The following is a 16,318-nucleotide window of genomic DNA, read 5'->3' on the forward strand; positions in this document are numbered from 1 at the left end:
TTCCTGTTCACCCTCCAAACACCTGCAACGCTCTGCTTGTGAGTTGTGCACCAGACAATCACCGTTCCTTCCACCTCTTCCCTACCAAACTGCATCCTTGTCCCAGCTGGCCTTTCTGCTAGAGCCTCACCTTTTTTGAAGGCTTCCAAAGCAACCTGTTTGCCATCTGTATCTCCACGAACTATCCACTGTCACTCTTTGATTGTCCCTTTTCACCATTATTTAACATGCCTTGTGTATGTGCTGGTTTCCCACATCCATGTGTATATCATGTCAAATTAAACATATGAGTCAGAAAAGTAGTAGATAACCGACAAGGACCTACTGTGTAGCACAGGGAACTATATACTCAATATTTTGTAATAACCTATAAGGGAAAAGAATCTGAAAAAGAATATATTTATATATATAAATTTATATATATATATGTATATATATGTATAACTGAACCACTGTGCTGTATACCTGAAACTAACAGGATGCTGTAAATCAACTATAGTTTAATAAAAAGAAAAGAAAGGAAAGAGAAGAGAAGAAAAGTAGAGTGATATAAGGACCATGGTCTTTGGAGTCAGACAGACATGGATTTAAATTTTAGCTCTATCATTTCCAGCTGTGATTCAAGTGTCCAAGCTTCTCTCAGTTTGCCATCTGTATAATGGGGCTTACACCTCATAGATTTGTTTTGAGGATTCAATGAGACAATGTATATAAGGCATATGGAGCAGCTCCTGACCATACGGTTAAGTGATCATCAATAAACAGCTTCTTTTACTTGTAATACTATTATAGGTAAGGATGGGTATGGGGATGAGAAATGACTAAATTGGAATTTGCTCCTATGTGCTAGGGACCTGTTCAAATCGTAGAATACACAGGGGGAAGGGAACAGTGGAGTAAGAGGCACCTGTTGCCTATCTGTCTCTTGGGCAAATGAGTGCATAAATATTGATAAAAGAGTATGAGCTAACAATATGGATATGACATGAGGGTCTTGAAAAAAGTTCCATCAACAACAAAATGCAAAACCAAAGCAACAGAAGCAACCTTGATGTAAAAGTCATAGACTCCATAGAAACAATGACTGTAAAGGCTCTTTTTGGATGAAATACACCTTGAATCCCTACCTTTGCTTAAATCTTAGACTCTGAGACTTAACCTAGAAACTTAGAACTATGGGGCTATCTCCCTCTAGACTCTATTTTTTACTTAGACCTATAATCCTTAAGTGTCCATCCTGACCTCCCCCTTTACCATGTAGACCCCTGCTACCTAGGTACACTTCTGACCTAATCAGATTCTGAGCATGGCCTCGTCATAGCCTCATACAATGGAGATCTCTACCACTGCCCTTAAATGTCCCACTGTGTTAGTTATTGGGAGTTGCTTATCAGAGAGCCAATATATGTTAACTGCTTAAAAAGTTTTTTAGAAGCTCTGGGGTACTTTTTAGGAAAATTTTCTAGTTAGATAAAGAGACTTGGGTTTTAATTTTGTTGCTGTCTCTACCTGGCTTTAAATGTGGGCAACTTCTCTCTCCTCTGGTTCTTTCATCTGCAAAATGAGGAGTTTGAACGAAACAGTTGCTGAAGCTCATCTAGCTTTAAATTTCAATGAAATTCAGTCTCTGGGATTACAAATAACAATACAACTGATCCATATGTAACAACACTGAAATCTAAAAAATGTGAAACAAGGGAGTATGTGGGGTTTTAAAAAAAATTTATTTTAATTTATTTATTTTTGGCTGCATTGGGTCTTCGTAGCTGCGCACAGGCTTTCTCTAGTTGTGGTGAGCGGGGGCTACTCTTCGTTGCGGTGCGCGGGCTTCTCATTGTGGTGGCTTCTCTTGTTGCAGAGCACGGGCTCTAGGCACACGGGCTTCAGTAGTTGTGGCTCGCGGGCTCTAGAGCGCAGGCTCAGTAGTTGTGGCGCACGGGCTTAGTTGCTCCGCGGCACGTGGGATCTTCCCAGACCAGGGATCGAACCCGTGTCCCCTGCATTGGCAGGCGGATTCTTAACCACTGTGCCACCAGGGAAGTCCCAGGAGTATGTGGTTTTTAAAAGAAATTATTTTTTAAACGTTTCTGGGATATTAGGTTCTAGGGTATATCTGGACTCAGTCTCTAGGAGACTGTGCCTTTGGGAAGGCTGTGATAGTTAGAGTTTTAAAAACCCTGAGGGAATGTGCCAGTTCAAGCTCTGTGAGATAGAGCCCCAGCCTTTGGGTCCTGACAGGACCTCTTCTCTGAATAGATCATACTTGTGCACGAATCCCCTAAGCTGCCACGACGGCTAATGTGCAATGCATTCAAATGCCACAGAACCGCTGTGATTACTGGAGATATGAAGAGTGACTGGTTATTACGCAAAGTTGACAAGACTTCAGTTCCATGAAGGGAACTTGAGCTTCTACGTAATATGCAAGCAATACTGCGAGTCAAGAGATGAATAAAAGAAAAACATTTAAGGAAAAAACCACCACCATAGATTGGATGATCACAGAGGTTAACAGAAACAGGCAGAGAATGAATTCTCAAATGACCTGTCGGAAGGGCAGTCCCGCAAAAGAGAATTTCAAAAGTAAGCTCCGTGGAGGTTCTCTAGCCTATGCGAGGCCTACCAAGCCCTGGGACCGGCGCTGTTTGGGAGTCTTTGCTGGCTGACATTTAAAATAAAAAAGGCAAAACCAAGCAGATAAACAAACAAACCCCACAACAAACAAAGCTATGATTGATTCACAGCCTTCCCCCCACTACCCCCGCCCAACTGGCAGGTATACATTGCAGTTCAAGCCCCTGTTTCTGAGCAACACGATTACTAAGGCACAGGTTTCAAAGTAGCCTCCTGAATTCACCGTACAGGATTTAGGGATTTATCCTACTGCTGGTAGATTTCTCACAAGGGGAGGAAGTAGGAGAAGAATTGGTCCAGGGTTTGAAGTCAGGGTACCAAAGATTTACCCCAGGCTGGGTATCAACTAGCTCTGTGTCAGCCTCCTATGCACCTTAGTTTCCTCTGCTGCAAAATGGAAATTGTATGTCTGAATGGTTTTTAGAGCTCAACTATTTTGGGTTTGAAATCATTCACTCCCTATGTGAGTCTAGGAAAAGTTATGTAACTTTTTCAAACCTGCATTTCCTTGTCTGTAAATTGGGTAAACTGGCACTAATTTAAGAGATTTTCCCGAAAATTAGAATTATTTCTAATTCTAGGTGCCTAGTACATAGTGGGCTCACACCTTTAAAATGAATGTGCTGAGAATATATTGTGTGCCAGACAGCGTGCTTGATTCTGGGCTATTTATTATTCTTAGAGTTGTGTTTTCAGGATAAATTCAGATATACGAAAAGTAATCAGGATCATGCAGTGCCATGTGGCAACCTGAGATAACTGGGAATCAAGACTTGAACTGTTCTCAACTGTTTGCATGGCCCTGGAGGTCCCTGGCATGGACTAAGTGTCACTCTTCTAAGACCGGGGTTTGACCTGTGCTCTGTAAGCTCCACCTGCAGCATGAAGTCACTTGGCTGGTAGGAGAGCCAAGCCCACTGCCTAGCACACAGGACAGCTTTGCTCTTATCTCCTGTACTGGACAGCTCTCAGTTTTGGCTGCCCAGTAGTCTTTCACCCTTTCTTCTGGAAACAGAGCTCTAATGTTTCTTTGGGTAACTATCCTTCCCTCCACCTCAGTCTGTCATTAGCCTAGACTTTACCCTCCCCCCAGTTCTGTGGGTGGGCAGGTAACCCAGGCCACACCAATGAGAAACCCTGTTATCTTTTTTTTTTTTTTTTAATGTCCGGGAAGACACCTCTGGGCCAGAGGCACGGGGAGCCCCACTCATGGCACCAGGCCTGGCTGCAGGGCCCCCCAGTATTGCTGTTGCTATGAGGGCGGGGGCCAGGGATTGTCCTGTGGAGCCACTGTTCACTTGCGTGGGGGACCCTTCCTTTCTTCCGGAGTGTGCTCAGCTTCTGCATGTCCTGGATCTTGTCCAGCAGGCCAGAGACGGAGGCCTCAGTGGGTTTGTAACAGTCCACCAGCAGCTCCTTGACCCAGGCAGCTGGGTCTCATCACTCTCCACATCCAGGAGTTCACCCACAGCAATCTCCAGCTCCAGGATCCCCTCTTCCTGGTAGTTGTAGAGGCCAGGGAGCTGCTCCAGGATCCACTCCTCCAGGTTGAGGCGCTTCCGTAGCTCCTCGAGGTCATACTTAGCCGTCACCTTCCCTTGGCACCTTACTGGGCCCTCACCTGCAGCCCCAGGGGGGCTCTGGAAGCAGACACTGCCACTGCCCAGCTTGGGGGCCAGGACCGCCAATGCTGTGCCCCCTGCGGGGTGGCTGTCCACCTGGCAGCTCCCTCCACCCCATTATGTTTTAAACATAAAGATTATTTTAAAAGTGAGCAAATGACCCAAACCAGGCCAATCAGAGCCATAAGCATCCTACTCTAGGGAGTAGGACCGTCCCTAGATCTCTTGTGGAACAGCTGTTCTCTTTCCCTTGGGATTGTTACATGGGTGGGGATTAAGTCTGGAGCTGCTCATACCATCAGTGCCATGATCTGAGGAGATTCAGTCTAAGAATCAAGCTCACACAGAGGACAGCAGAGCTGAGAAAGATAAAGATATAGATTTCTGAAGGTACTGCCTGAGCGTCTGGATCCAGCTCTACCTGAAGCCGCAAACCCTCTGACTTTTCGGTTACATGAATCAATCCATTATCTCCTTTTGGGGAGACTGGAGGGGTGATTAAGCAATCTGGCTGGGTTCTTTCACTTGTACGAATATTTCACTTGAAAGGGTGCTTATTAACATGTCTTCTGTTCATTACTGGGTATGCAACAGTTCAACAACTCTTATTATGGTATTCAGGAATTTGAGGTTTCAGGAAGATCTAGAGATATCCCTCAGCAATACCAAGGTTTTCTAAATCTGTATTGTATGCCAATAGAAGGGACCCATACAACCTGACACAAATAAATCCAGATTCCCACAATCACTTTAAATACCTGTGCTATGTGATCCCTGCTAATTCCCCTCTCATGAATCTCATCCGAGCAATAATTATTTGTTCTTCTGTTCTACTAGGTTGCAGGGGCAGGACTGGCTTGTCTGGTTTGCTCGTTAGGGCCTAGCACAGTGCTTGGAAGATGATACATTCTCAAAAATTATTTGCTGAATTGACTCTCGTAAATAACAATGGTGCTTACCTCCCTTTCTTTTTAAAGATTTTTTTTTTGATGTGGACCATTTTTAAAGTCTTTATTGAATTTGTTACTATATTGCTTCTGTTTTATGATTTTTGGTTTTTTGGCCGCGAGGCATGGATCTTAGCTCCCTGACCAGGGATCAAACCTGCACCCCTTCCATTGGAAGGCAAAGTCCTAGCCACTGGACCGCCAGGGAAGTCCTGGCGCTTATCCCTTTAGCAAGAGCCATGCCTGAATGAAGACAAGCCAAAGCAGTCTTCACCATGGCTATGGGCTAATCATCATGGAAGGGGGTTCACCTGCCTGATTGGGAAGATCCCCCCCCCCACCACCGCGTTCTTCTAACCACACAAGAATAATGGGATGGAGTAACCAGGCTGTCTCGCTTCCCTGAGGCCCCATCTCTTCTAGGCTATGAGGCTCCTCCCAGTGAAGGGAAAAAAAACACTCCTTCTGGACCCACAGGAGCAGATAAAAGAGAGAACTGGGGATGGGGGGTGAGGAACGAGGGAAGTGAGAATCCTTTCAAGAGAACCACACAGAAAGACCGCAAAAAATGATATGGCTATGGGGGGGAATCTGAGACAGCTAACATTAAAATATATATATATATATATATATATATATATATATAGGCTGCATTGGGTCTTCGTTGCTGTTTTCTCAAGTTGGGGTGAGCAGGGGCTACTTTTCGTTGTAGCACACGGGCTTCTCCTTGCGGTGGCTTCTCTTGTTGCAGAGCACGGGCTCCAGGCGCGCGGGGTGGCTTCTCTTGTTGCGGAGCATGGGCTCTAGGTGCGTGGGCTTCAGCAGTTGTGGCGCACGGGCTTAGTTGCTCCGCGGCATGTGGGATCTTCCCGGACCAGGGCTTGAACCCGTGTCCCCTGCATTGGCAGGTGGATTCTTAACCACTGCGCCACCAGGTAAGTCCCTGAGACAGTTAACATTTAGTAACATACTAATAACATATGTGGCCCTTTCCATATGTCATTTCACTTCCTCCTCCTATTAACACCTTAACGTTTTGTACAGGTGGGAAATTAAGAGACCAGCAGAGGATGGGTGACTGGCACAAGCTTATGCAGATCCCAAGTGGCTGGCCAGGATTTGCATTCTATCCTGGCTGACTCTACAGCCCATGCTCTTTTCACTGCACTCTGCTGCTCCCATTTGAATTATTTTTCAGAGGTCAAATGGCTTATTTCCTTTCATGATATTTGCCTCATAGGTCCCTTATTACCGTAATACAACCTGGCAACTCTGATGTTCCTCACATGTGTTTTGTGCATAAGAAGAATGAATTGTTTGGGGCTGGGGGAAGCAACTGCCATTTAGTACTAAGAAATATGGCAAATGTAAGTTTACTGTGGAAATACACATTTTAAAAAACATTCCATACACGTGAGTGGTTAAATACGCTAGTTTCAACAATACAAAGGATGCAGCGTGAAATGGGTAACTCTCCGCGATCCTGCAGCTACATTAACAGGACTGTACATTCCCATTTCGAGTATCAGTGCTCAGCCCCCTTTGCCTACATGGATGATAAGCTGATACTACATAAACATTGTTAAAGCTACAGTTCCATGCTACAGTAATTCACTTAACTTTAACATGATTTATGGTTCTGTCAATCGGTGAGGTTGAAAACCCTGTGCTGAAGCTTAAATGTGAGCTTCATATTTAAAACAGCAAGTGTGTGTGTGTGTGTGTGTGTGTGTGTGTGTGTGTGACAGAAGAAAACATCTCATACAGAGAGGAGATACAAGTCCAATATTGACTTTTTATTCTACTCTGAAAAAAGAAAAATAAAGAATCAATCTAAACATGGAATCAACATTATATTAAGCTAAACCAGAAAGACCTGGGGGTTTATCTGATTATGTGATTTATAGTACAAGTGATACCCAGAAGTCTTATCAGTGACATAATTCCAAAGAAATCTTGCTCAGAACCCACGCCTTCACTGTGGCTGCATGTGTGGATTTGTGGTTGGGGGGCGGGTAGGGGTGTGGAAGTGAGGGAGGGAGAGATGGAGAGATGGAGAGCAGCTTCTTTTGTCCAGATGAGTTTAAATCTGGGTCCACGTGGTTAATCACCCATCACCCTATTCTCCTCTCCGGTGCTCACCCGGGAGGCATTTTGCCTCTTTAAGAGATAAGGAGCCAATTGGTCTTACTGCTCTAACCTGTCCTCCTCGGGACCACATATTAACAGATTCCACTGCAGAAGAGCTCTCTTTAGAAGTTTGCTGCTGGGATGACAAATTAACCCAGCAGGGTGTCCCACACATCTACCTCAGTACAAATTATTAGTGTAATAGAGCTTTTAGTTATGCATTTATCTAGTAATTATTGAACGGTTACACAAAACCAAGCTGAGCGCCACGGCCCTTTATGAGGCTTGCTCGGTGGGTGGCCTTCCAGTTCATTTAGGATACCAGTTCACTTGCAGACAAATTAGCTAAACAGCCTTCTCCTTTAAATATTTTCCATGTCACAGTGAAACTCTTTACAGTACAGTAAAGGTACAGTTTTAATTACATGCTTCCTGACTTTTGTTTAGTTGTAGTTTTGAAACATTTGCTCTAACTGTGTTTTCCTTTGGCTGGGCAGTAATAGTTGGTTGTAAGTATCTGGCTAATGAATTTAATAATTTCCGGAACTGGGACTTAAAGGGCCTTTGCTAAAAAGCTGCTTCTCTTTACCATCCAGTTCCTCCAAAGCCCATTGACAACGTTTCCCATTAGGCTGGACACCAGCACTTGAGCTAACCTTGCCCAGTGTTCACAAGCCCTCTTACTCTCTTTTTAGTGCTCCTCAAAGGTCGTACTTGTTAGGTCTGTGATGCCTGCATTTGGAAGTCAATTCTGATTGTTAGGAAGACAATGTAATGTCTTCTCAAATGACATACTCCAGTAATAAATAAACACCTTGCATCTGTTGGCAGATTATTTCAGCGCCTTGTTAGCAACAGGTACTTAATTGCTTCTCATTTTCCTGAGATGATTCAATTGCACTAAACCAGGAGAGACAAATTAGATTCAGCTCCACTGAAAGGAGCACCAGCGTGTTCCACAACTAAGTTAAGAAGTTTTCCTAAGAGGCAAAGAAGTTTGCCAATATGATACGAGAATGCTAAACGAAACTACTGCTTAGGTAGAGGGCCTATGTCAAGGAAGGGTGCCATGGTTATGAGAGTGACGAGGCGCCAGGGACTATTCCTTCTTCAGGATCCTTAGTTTGGGCAGACGCATTTCTAATACCATAGAAAATATTCCATAAAAAGGGGATCAAATCATTTTGTGCTCAGCATTTCTCTTAATGCCCATGAAAGTAGAAGTTCTTAATTAAAACCAAGCAAACGTATATCGAGCATTCATTCACCATGCTATGCATCTCCCTAAACGTTGCCAAATACACGCACTTGAATATTGTATTATTATCACACATGGGGGATGGAAAGAACTCCCTATTATTCCCGAACTTTCTGTTTGCTTTCAATCAAATCCATGTTCTTATTCATTTATTCAACAAATATTTATTGAGTACTTTCCTAATGCCAGGCACAAGGCTGAGGGATACAGGATACTGGGAGGAAGAATAAAGAATGGTCCCTGTTCTAATGGGCCCTGCCATCTAGTGATAACTGCTGCCTTCCTGTGGTACCTCTCCTTCCTTCCTCCTCTATTATTGTCTATGAGTCTCCGCTCTTCCAACCTTTCCTGGTGACCTGAACTTCCTGGAAGGTTATCTTAATTCTCATAATTCTCCGCAGTATATTTTTCTTGGCCAAACTGGGAGATGTTAACTTCAGACCCTCAGATGTTTCATCACTAAGAGCAAGATCCCTGTTTGGGCCACGAGGATCATGGACTTAGAGAGGTTTAGAGAGCATGTAAATGTCTGAACAGAAACTGTCAGGATTCTTTGAAAGCTGCACAATAAATGTTTGGTTTATATGGCTATTGTTTTAATACATCTTGTGCATGTTTTCGGAATCAGGGCAATTTGATTTCTAAACTCCCTTCACATGTATGTGTGTATAAATATGTATATATATATATATGTATGTTTTGACCCATAAAGAAGTGGGGCTTTAGCCCTGTGCTCACATTTTGTATGTCTGGATTCCTCAGTACTTAGCTAAAGCATGACTGCTGTTGCCTTGCACGCTTACGACTAGGAGGTACTCTGTCTGACAACAGGGGTAAATCACGCTTGTTTGGACTCGCCCAGTGCCGAATGCCATGGTAGTCCTCTATGAGGTTGCCCCCGACCCTGACGGCACCCGGGAGTCCCCATCACAATAATACAACGGCTGGCTTTCTTGTCTGCCCTCCACCAGGAAGTAAGCATGCTGAGGCCAGAATCCAAGCTTCTCTTTTTCACTCTATTAAGCAAGTAGCAGAGCACCTTGTACACTGTAAGTGCTTGAGAAATACTTGCAGAACGGGTCCCCGTAATGAGAGTCTGCAAGCTAATTTCAATATTAAAAAAAAAAAAAAAAAGCCAAACTGACCTCCAAAGTTGTCTTTGAAGTGACTCGCACCTACCAGAAACCCTGCGTTTACCAGTAGCAAGGATTCAGGGGCTCATAAAAAATGTCAAGTGATCTGTTTATGGCTGTTATTAAAAAAAAACTCAGTGTGATAACACGGGTTATGTCATGCTTATCGAAAGATCTAAATGGCTATGTCATGTTTTTGACTAATAAAAATTGTGCAAACAAACTAATTGTTTAAATAAATGCAGCTGATTTCTCCCAGTGGTAGAGAAAAAGGTAGAAACTGCTGATATGGTGAAAAAGGCACAGCACTGGAGACTAGATTTCTAGTCTTAGCTCTGGTCAGCTCAGATTTCACATTTCTATGAGTAATGGGAACTATGCTGCTGGACTGCTAGCCAGCATATTTCTCCCCTATTTACCTACTTCTAAAGCCCCAATTTTATACAGAGCAGCAATATGCTCAGCTATAAGACCTAGATTTTCCAGCCTCCCTTGCAGCTAGAGGAGATTGTGTGGCATAGCTCTGATCATGCTGTGTAACATTCTATAAAAGGTGGCAGAATGAGCTGGCGGGCACTTTTTGCCCTTGTCGGTTCCCTTCTTTCTGCTTGGAAGGCAGATGCATGGAAAGAGGGTAGTGGCCATGCTGTGACCATGAGGTCACAGCATGAGGATGAAAACGACCCATTAAAGCATGGGTAAAAGAAGAAATCTCAGTCCTTGATGGTGCTTTGGTGACACCATGACAGTCCTGAATCATGTATTTGTTTCTATATGAGAAAACTACAACCTGCTTAGTCCGACTTTCAGTTACTTACAGCCAAACACATTCTTAGTGGATACAGGGAAAGGATTAAACCAGAAGATTCTCAGAGCACTATTCTGAAATTCTATGGCTCTAGATGAAGCTCAATCAGTGCTTATTTGCGATTACTCTCAACTTCTGCCTCACAACGTGTATAGTGCAGGCCCCTCCCTGCTTCTCAATCCCGAAAGCACAGAGTTGCCTTACCTAGTGCTGAGCATTTAAATTAAGTATCATTCATTATCTTGTTTTTGAAAATAGCAGACTTTAGGCAGAAACAGAAGTTTCAAGAAGACAAACTTTCAAGAAGTTCGAAAATATCTCTGATGAGTACTCCAAATAATTATCACAAAGAGTTAGGCTCTTTTAAATCATCAGGCAAACCTACAACTCTTAAAAAGGCAAAAGGAAGAAAACGGATTTTTTTCTCCATTATCATGAATAAGATAAATTGTCATGATTAAATACTTTATTATGGTTGAAATTTTAAGTACTGGTAAAAGAAAGTCTTTGAAAGCCCAATCGCTCAGCTTGAAGTACACAGTAATTGTAATAATGTATAACAAAATACAAATGCCCTTACTGAAACTTAATCTCTTCCCCACTCCCTAGGACACTGCATAATTTTTAACCCCTTCACCTAATTTTAACTACATAGGTGGCAAAGTATTACTCCCATGATACAGATGGCCAAACTGAGGCCACAAGGTTAAATGATTTATCAAAGCCATAAAGAAAGCTAATATCAGAGAAGGGATTCATTTTAAGAAACCACATGTCTCTACCTTCACAAGGTAAATAGGAAAGTGATTGGAATAGCATAAACTAAGAAAAAACATAGCCTTTAATAGCAAAGCCTTCCTTCATAATCTTGCAAAAGCTTTCTTTGGATGAAAGGCCATCGTTCTTCCTCATCTTTAACATTCCTCATAAAGAAGTACTATATAAACTATTATCCTTTGTCACCCTTTGTTCTTCTGAAGCAATGACAATCTGTCAGTGTCAGGGAGGGGATGAATGTCTCTTGTGTACCTTTATGTGCAACTTGAGTACTTTTTATTCACTCAAGCAATATTTGAGCATATTTGAGCATTGTGTATGAGACACAATGAAGATACCCAAAAGCACACATTAGAGATCCTTCCTCTCAGAGGTTTTGCTCTAGAGGAGGGACAAGACATGTACATTAACTAACAAAGCAAGACCATGTTGGTGGAGGGAATGTGCAGGCGTGAAAGTCTCCCGGAGTCTGTGGAGTGTGAGATGATGGTGGCCTGGGGGGAGCTGAGCAGGTTTCGGGTAGAAGGTGGTACCCAAGCTGGTCTTAGGTTGGGCAATATGTGGACAGGCAAAGGCAGGAGGACAGCCTGAGATTTTCAAACCCTGGAGGAAAACGGGTGATTTAATTGTTTGTATGACCTGAGTACATACTCTACTTCCAGGCACTGCGCTATGGACTGCAAATACATGATTTCATCTACTCCTTAGATAATACAATTCTCTTGAGGTTGAGATTAGGATCTTCAATTTATAGATGAGGAGCGCATGGCTCCAAGAAGGAAAGCTATGTGCTAGGTTCTCACAGTTGGTGACAGTGGTAGAGACAGGATTCAAATACCAGTCCATTCGACCCCCGAAGTTTTGCACTTACCCACTCCCTTCCAGGCTCTATTTTTCTGCCTCAGCTTTACAATCATCAAAGAGAGGTTTCCTTTCTAAAAGGTGGCCACCGAATTTCCAAACATAGATAATTTTTGCAGTGAAAAATGGGGTCATTGTTTTTTCAGGGAGGAGACCTTGCTTTTCTGTAACTCTGTTAAAATACCACCCTTGGCCTGGGCACTGAGGTACGTTACAAAGCTACTGCTTACTAACTGGTGTTTTGTCTAGTCAAGGTAGTCCCCTGAGAAATTTTAAGGAAGGCAGCAGAAGTCTTGCAATCTAGGTGCTATCCAGAGGTGACTATACCATGTAATTCTGAACAAGAGTGCAGTAAACAGCCTCCCCAGTGCCCCAGGATCCTGATAAAGGACACACCTTTCTCTTCTTCCTTTTGAAGTTGGATCATCTGTCAGGATTTTCTAATGATTTATCATTTCAGACTGTGGTAACTCCTTATAATAAAAAGAACACGTGCAGTTGAATTCTCCTTTATGTCCAATGTCTATTCCACACTGGCTCCCTCGGTCAGACTCTCCTCCTTTAAATCCGGCCTCATCTTCCTAAAATATCAACTCTTACTCCCAGATGTGAAGTCATTCCAAGCATTAGCTTTCCAACTAGTTCAGAGAAGAATAACTGGGATTATGATACCTGTAGCAAGTATGTCTTAAATAATAAGCACCTGAATACCAACCTTTAAAAAGGTCTTAGCCCAAGAGTGTCTCATGTTAGTCTATCTCAATTCTGTGATGATGACCACAAAGATGCTGCTGAAGTATTTCATCTCAACTACCCCACTTCCCTTCACCAGACCACTAAGTGGGGCAGGATGCAATAAGAATGGGTACCTGAGTAGATTTCCCAGAAAGGAGAACTGAGGATGCTGGGAACCATCTTGAATTCTGGTGAAAAAAAAAGAATCTTTGGAATTCCATAATTCTTAAATTGAGCATCTTTCTCTTTTCCACATAAACAATTTCATGAGTATGAGTAGATCAAAACTCACTGTCCTGTAGGCTAAGACGGTCCCCTCTGGTCCAACCCAGTGTGGGTCATTTTAGCAAATGTGATTGTTTAGCATGAAGAAAGCACCCAATCATGGCACCCACAGTAACTGCTAGAATCATTTCAGTAATTTCTAGAACTATGGTTTTAAGGCAAGACACACAGAAGGCATTCAGTATTTATTGAATAAATGATAACATATGCACATTGCTTTGTGCTCCTCAAAGCGTCTCTACAAATATTGTTTTATTGTAGTTTCTGTATAAGCATATGAGGTTGGGAGAAAATATTCATTCAGCAGCAGTAGTGTTCCCATTTTATTGATGAGGATATTAAAAAATTCAGAAGGTAAGTGGAAAGGGAAAGAGGCAGCTTAACCAACTAACCTGAGTGCTGACATTGCTGCTTCCCAATTCTTATCGCCCTGCTGTGCCCATGAGTCTTTTCTTTGCTTGGAATGCCCTCCATTCATGTAAGCAACTTTTAAGATTTGACTTCAATGTTATGTACACTTTGAAGTCTCTTTATTGGATATAAAGTGATAAGTAACAGTGCATTCCACATCATCTTCTAAATGCTTATTTTCCTGCACTAGATGATATGCTCTATGAGGACAGAAACCACTGATTTCCCAGTGTCTGTATAGTGACAGGTACTCATTAAATCCTTGTTTAATGGATGAAGGAACCTCCATAGTTCCCTCCTCTGAGGCCCTACAGAACTGTCTGCTTTTCACATTAATTTACCATTTAGAATGTTAACCTGACCATAATAAAGATGAGAAATGCCACATGCCTTATCTCCCTGAGACCAAAAATCTTCTGACTAAAAGGGCTTTGTATTTCTTACTTCGCACCACAGTTTCAATGCTTAAGGAATGTTGACAACGAGGAAAATATCATACTGCCCCATTTAAAGAGACTCATTCTGGGACCACATAATCCCATTCAGATGCAAGGTTTTCAAGTTAGGAAAAAATACATATTTAGCTTCTCTGATTGTACCACACACACTCTCACACACAAGTGAAATAATTAGGGATCTTGAGAAAGTTCCGTCAATGATCACAAGATGTTCAAAGATGGGGCAAGTGAGCAACCATAATTGTGGAGAGAGAAACTGCTTCACACAATAGTCAGAATACTTATTTTCTTCAGTCTGATTTCTGCACGTGTGCATTGGCCAGCCCTCTCAGCTGCCATATTTCCCTGAGATGCACACAGAGTATTCATAAAGGGATTCAGATTTGTGGCACTCACATTGAGATTAATGCAAGAAACATCAGTTTCCCCAGGCGTATGTCAAAGTAGACAAGAGGCCATAACTTTCTAGGATGTTTTATGATACCAGCTGGTAGATCACAAACCTACCTAAACGAAAATCTGATGGGAGAAAGCAAACGTGGTTACAATTATTCGTACTCCTACTGTGGGAGTTTCATAAACAAACTAATAAATATTTTCATCTTGCAATAAGATCAAGTTAAGTGATTTGCTGACATTCTCTTGAGGTTTAAAGCTTGTCTTTAATGTGAAATACAAATCATATTTCTTGTGGACACATTTTAATAACAAACTTAAAAGCACATGAGACAAAAATAATGAAAACATTGCAATGAAAACCAGACAAACTATCTACCACTTCAAAAGGAGGGAATGAAGATGGCTCGTCAACACAGTGATTGCAGACAACCTCAATGCAAAATGCCACATATTGAAATCAGGTTTCAAGGAAAGGGAATCAGCAGGGGTGAGAGAATGAAAATAAGCTATTGCTTGAAAAGAGGTAATTGACTACACAAAAATAAACTACCTAACACACGCACACAAATACACACACATTCACGTGCATGTGATCCCCTCGTACAATTTGTAGGACAGGTTTGATTTTCCTTTAATTCAAATTACCTCCCACCTCTTTTCAACATCCCACCAGCAAAGAAACAGGTAAGGATCAGGGTTTGATGCCAAACCTCTTGGGTCCCTACAATTCCAAAGCAGCCCCCGAGGATAAGAAATTGGAACACTTGCTGCCTTTAGGACCACTCTGGGGGAGCCTTCATTGTCTCTCATTTTGCTACTCTGGTCTCATGTCTCTCATTTTGCTACTCTGGTCCCAAGGTCATGATCTAAGCACAATCAAGGGTGCCTGTGGAGCAGCTCACCTCTGGGTCCTGTAATGACAGGTCGGTGATGCTGTGTGAATGCCGTTCCCAGGGAGGAGGTCTGCGAAGGGGAGGGGCTGCTGAAACCAGACTTCTCCGACTTCTTCAGTGTGGTTGGAGATGGCATTCCTGGCAGGAAGGATGGATTGACAAGCACACTTAAATCACGGAACAACAGTTTATGCAACCTAAAAGATTAAACTTAAAAGAATTTAAAAAAGAAATCTACCTGTAAAGGGAAAATTTGTTTTGAATTGGTTTGAACTTGTCATAGGAACAAACAGGTGACAGAACGGTCCCCTGATATCAGCACAGAGCTGATTTCAACTTACTCTCCTAAATCACAGTCCATTTGGGGGTTACTGATCTTCTCTAATTATGGAGCACCACTTCCCCAGTGCTTCCTGAAGTTGTTGTCTGAGCCAGTGGCCTTTCGGACCCTTTGTAAAGAAGGTTATAGAAGCATATGAGGACCTCATATGCAATCATCTTACCTTGCCAGTTACCTTACTTCAGTGTCAAGGCACTCTCTCCAAATTTTATACAATTTAGCTATTTTAACACTTAAAAAACCCTCATCAATGGTAACTCAGTTGCTCATCCAATGAATAATTTATAATAGAAAAAAAAGAAAAGGTAAAAGTTAAAAAATAAAAGTTAAATGGTTAAATAAGGTATAACCAATGCAAATAACACTGTAAAAGAATAATGACAATGGAAAGATATTTAATGACATGAAATAAAGACATGGAAAGCGATTACAAAATAGGATATTATACAATGATGCCATTTTAAAATGTATTTCTATGTACAGAGAAAGAACTGGAAAAAATATGCATAAACTATAACAGTAGTTCTCTCTGCATGTTGGATTTCAGTGATTTTCACTGCTTCTTTTTGCTTACTTGTTTTTTCTATGATGAATATATTTTAAGAAAATAAAAGCTTGTTTTTTAAA

At 42.1% G+C, this 16,318-nt stretch overlaps 1 protein-coding gene and 1 pseudogene across 10 annotated transcripts in view; both read right to left on the bottom strand.

The window, feature by feature from the left end:
* NFIA (nuclear factor I A) overlaps nucleotides 1–16,318 on the bottom strand; it is a 398,082-nt gene that overhangs the window by 70,977 nt on the left and 310,787 nt on the right. For 6 of the 10 annotated variants that reach the window (XM_049697052.1, XM_049697061.1, XM_049697054.1 and 3 more), the window contains 2 exons: nucleotides 15,361–15,489; nucleotides 13,040–13,093 (listed from right to left, as the gene is read on the bottom strand). In XM_049697052.1, the coding sequence (XP_049553009.1) occupies nucleotides 13,040–13,093; nucleotides 15,361–15,489 (183 nt within the window). The remainder of the gene's footprint in view (nucleotides 1–13,039; nucleotides 13,094–15,360; nucleotides 15,490–16,318) is intronic. The other 4 variants (XM_049697059.1, XM_049697058.1, XM_004281595.3 and 1 more) reach the window with 1 other exon arrangement.
* Nucleotides 445–4,370, bottom strand: LOC117197353 (protein phosphatase 1 regulatory subunit 14B-like; annotated as a pseudogene).

This window comes from Orcinus orca, chromosome 1 (assembly GCF_937001465.1).
Source record: "Orcinus orca chromosome 1, mOrcOrc1.1, whole genome shotgun sequence".
In the NCBI taxonomy this organism is placed as follows: Eukaryota; Metazoa; Chordata; class Mammalia; order Artiodactyla; family Delphinidae; genus Orcinus; species Orcinus orca.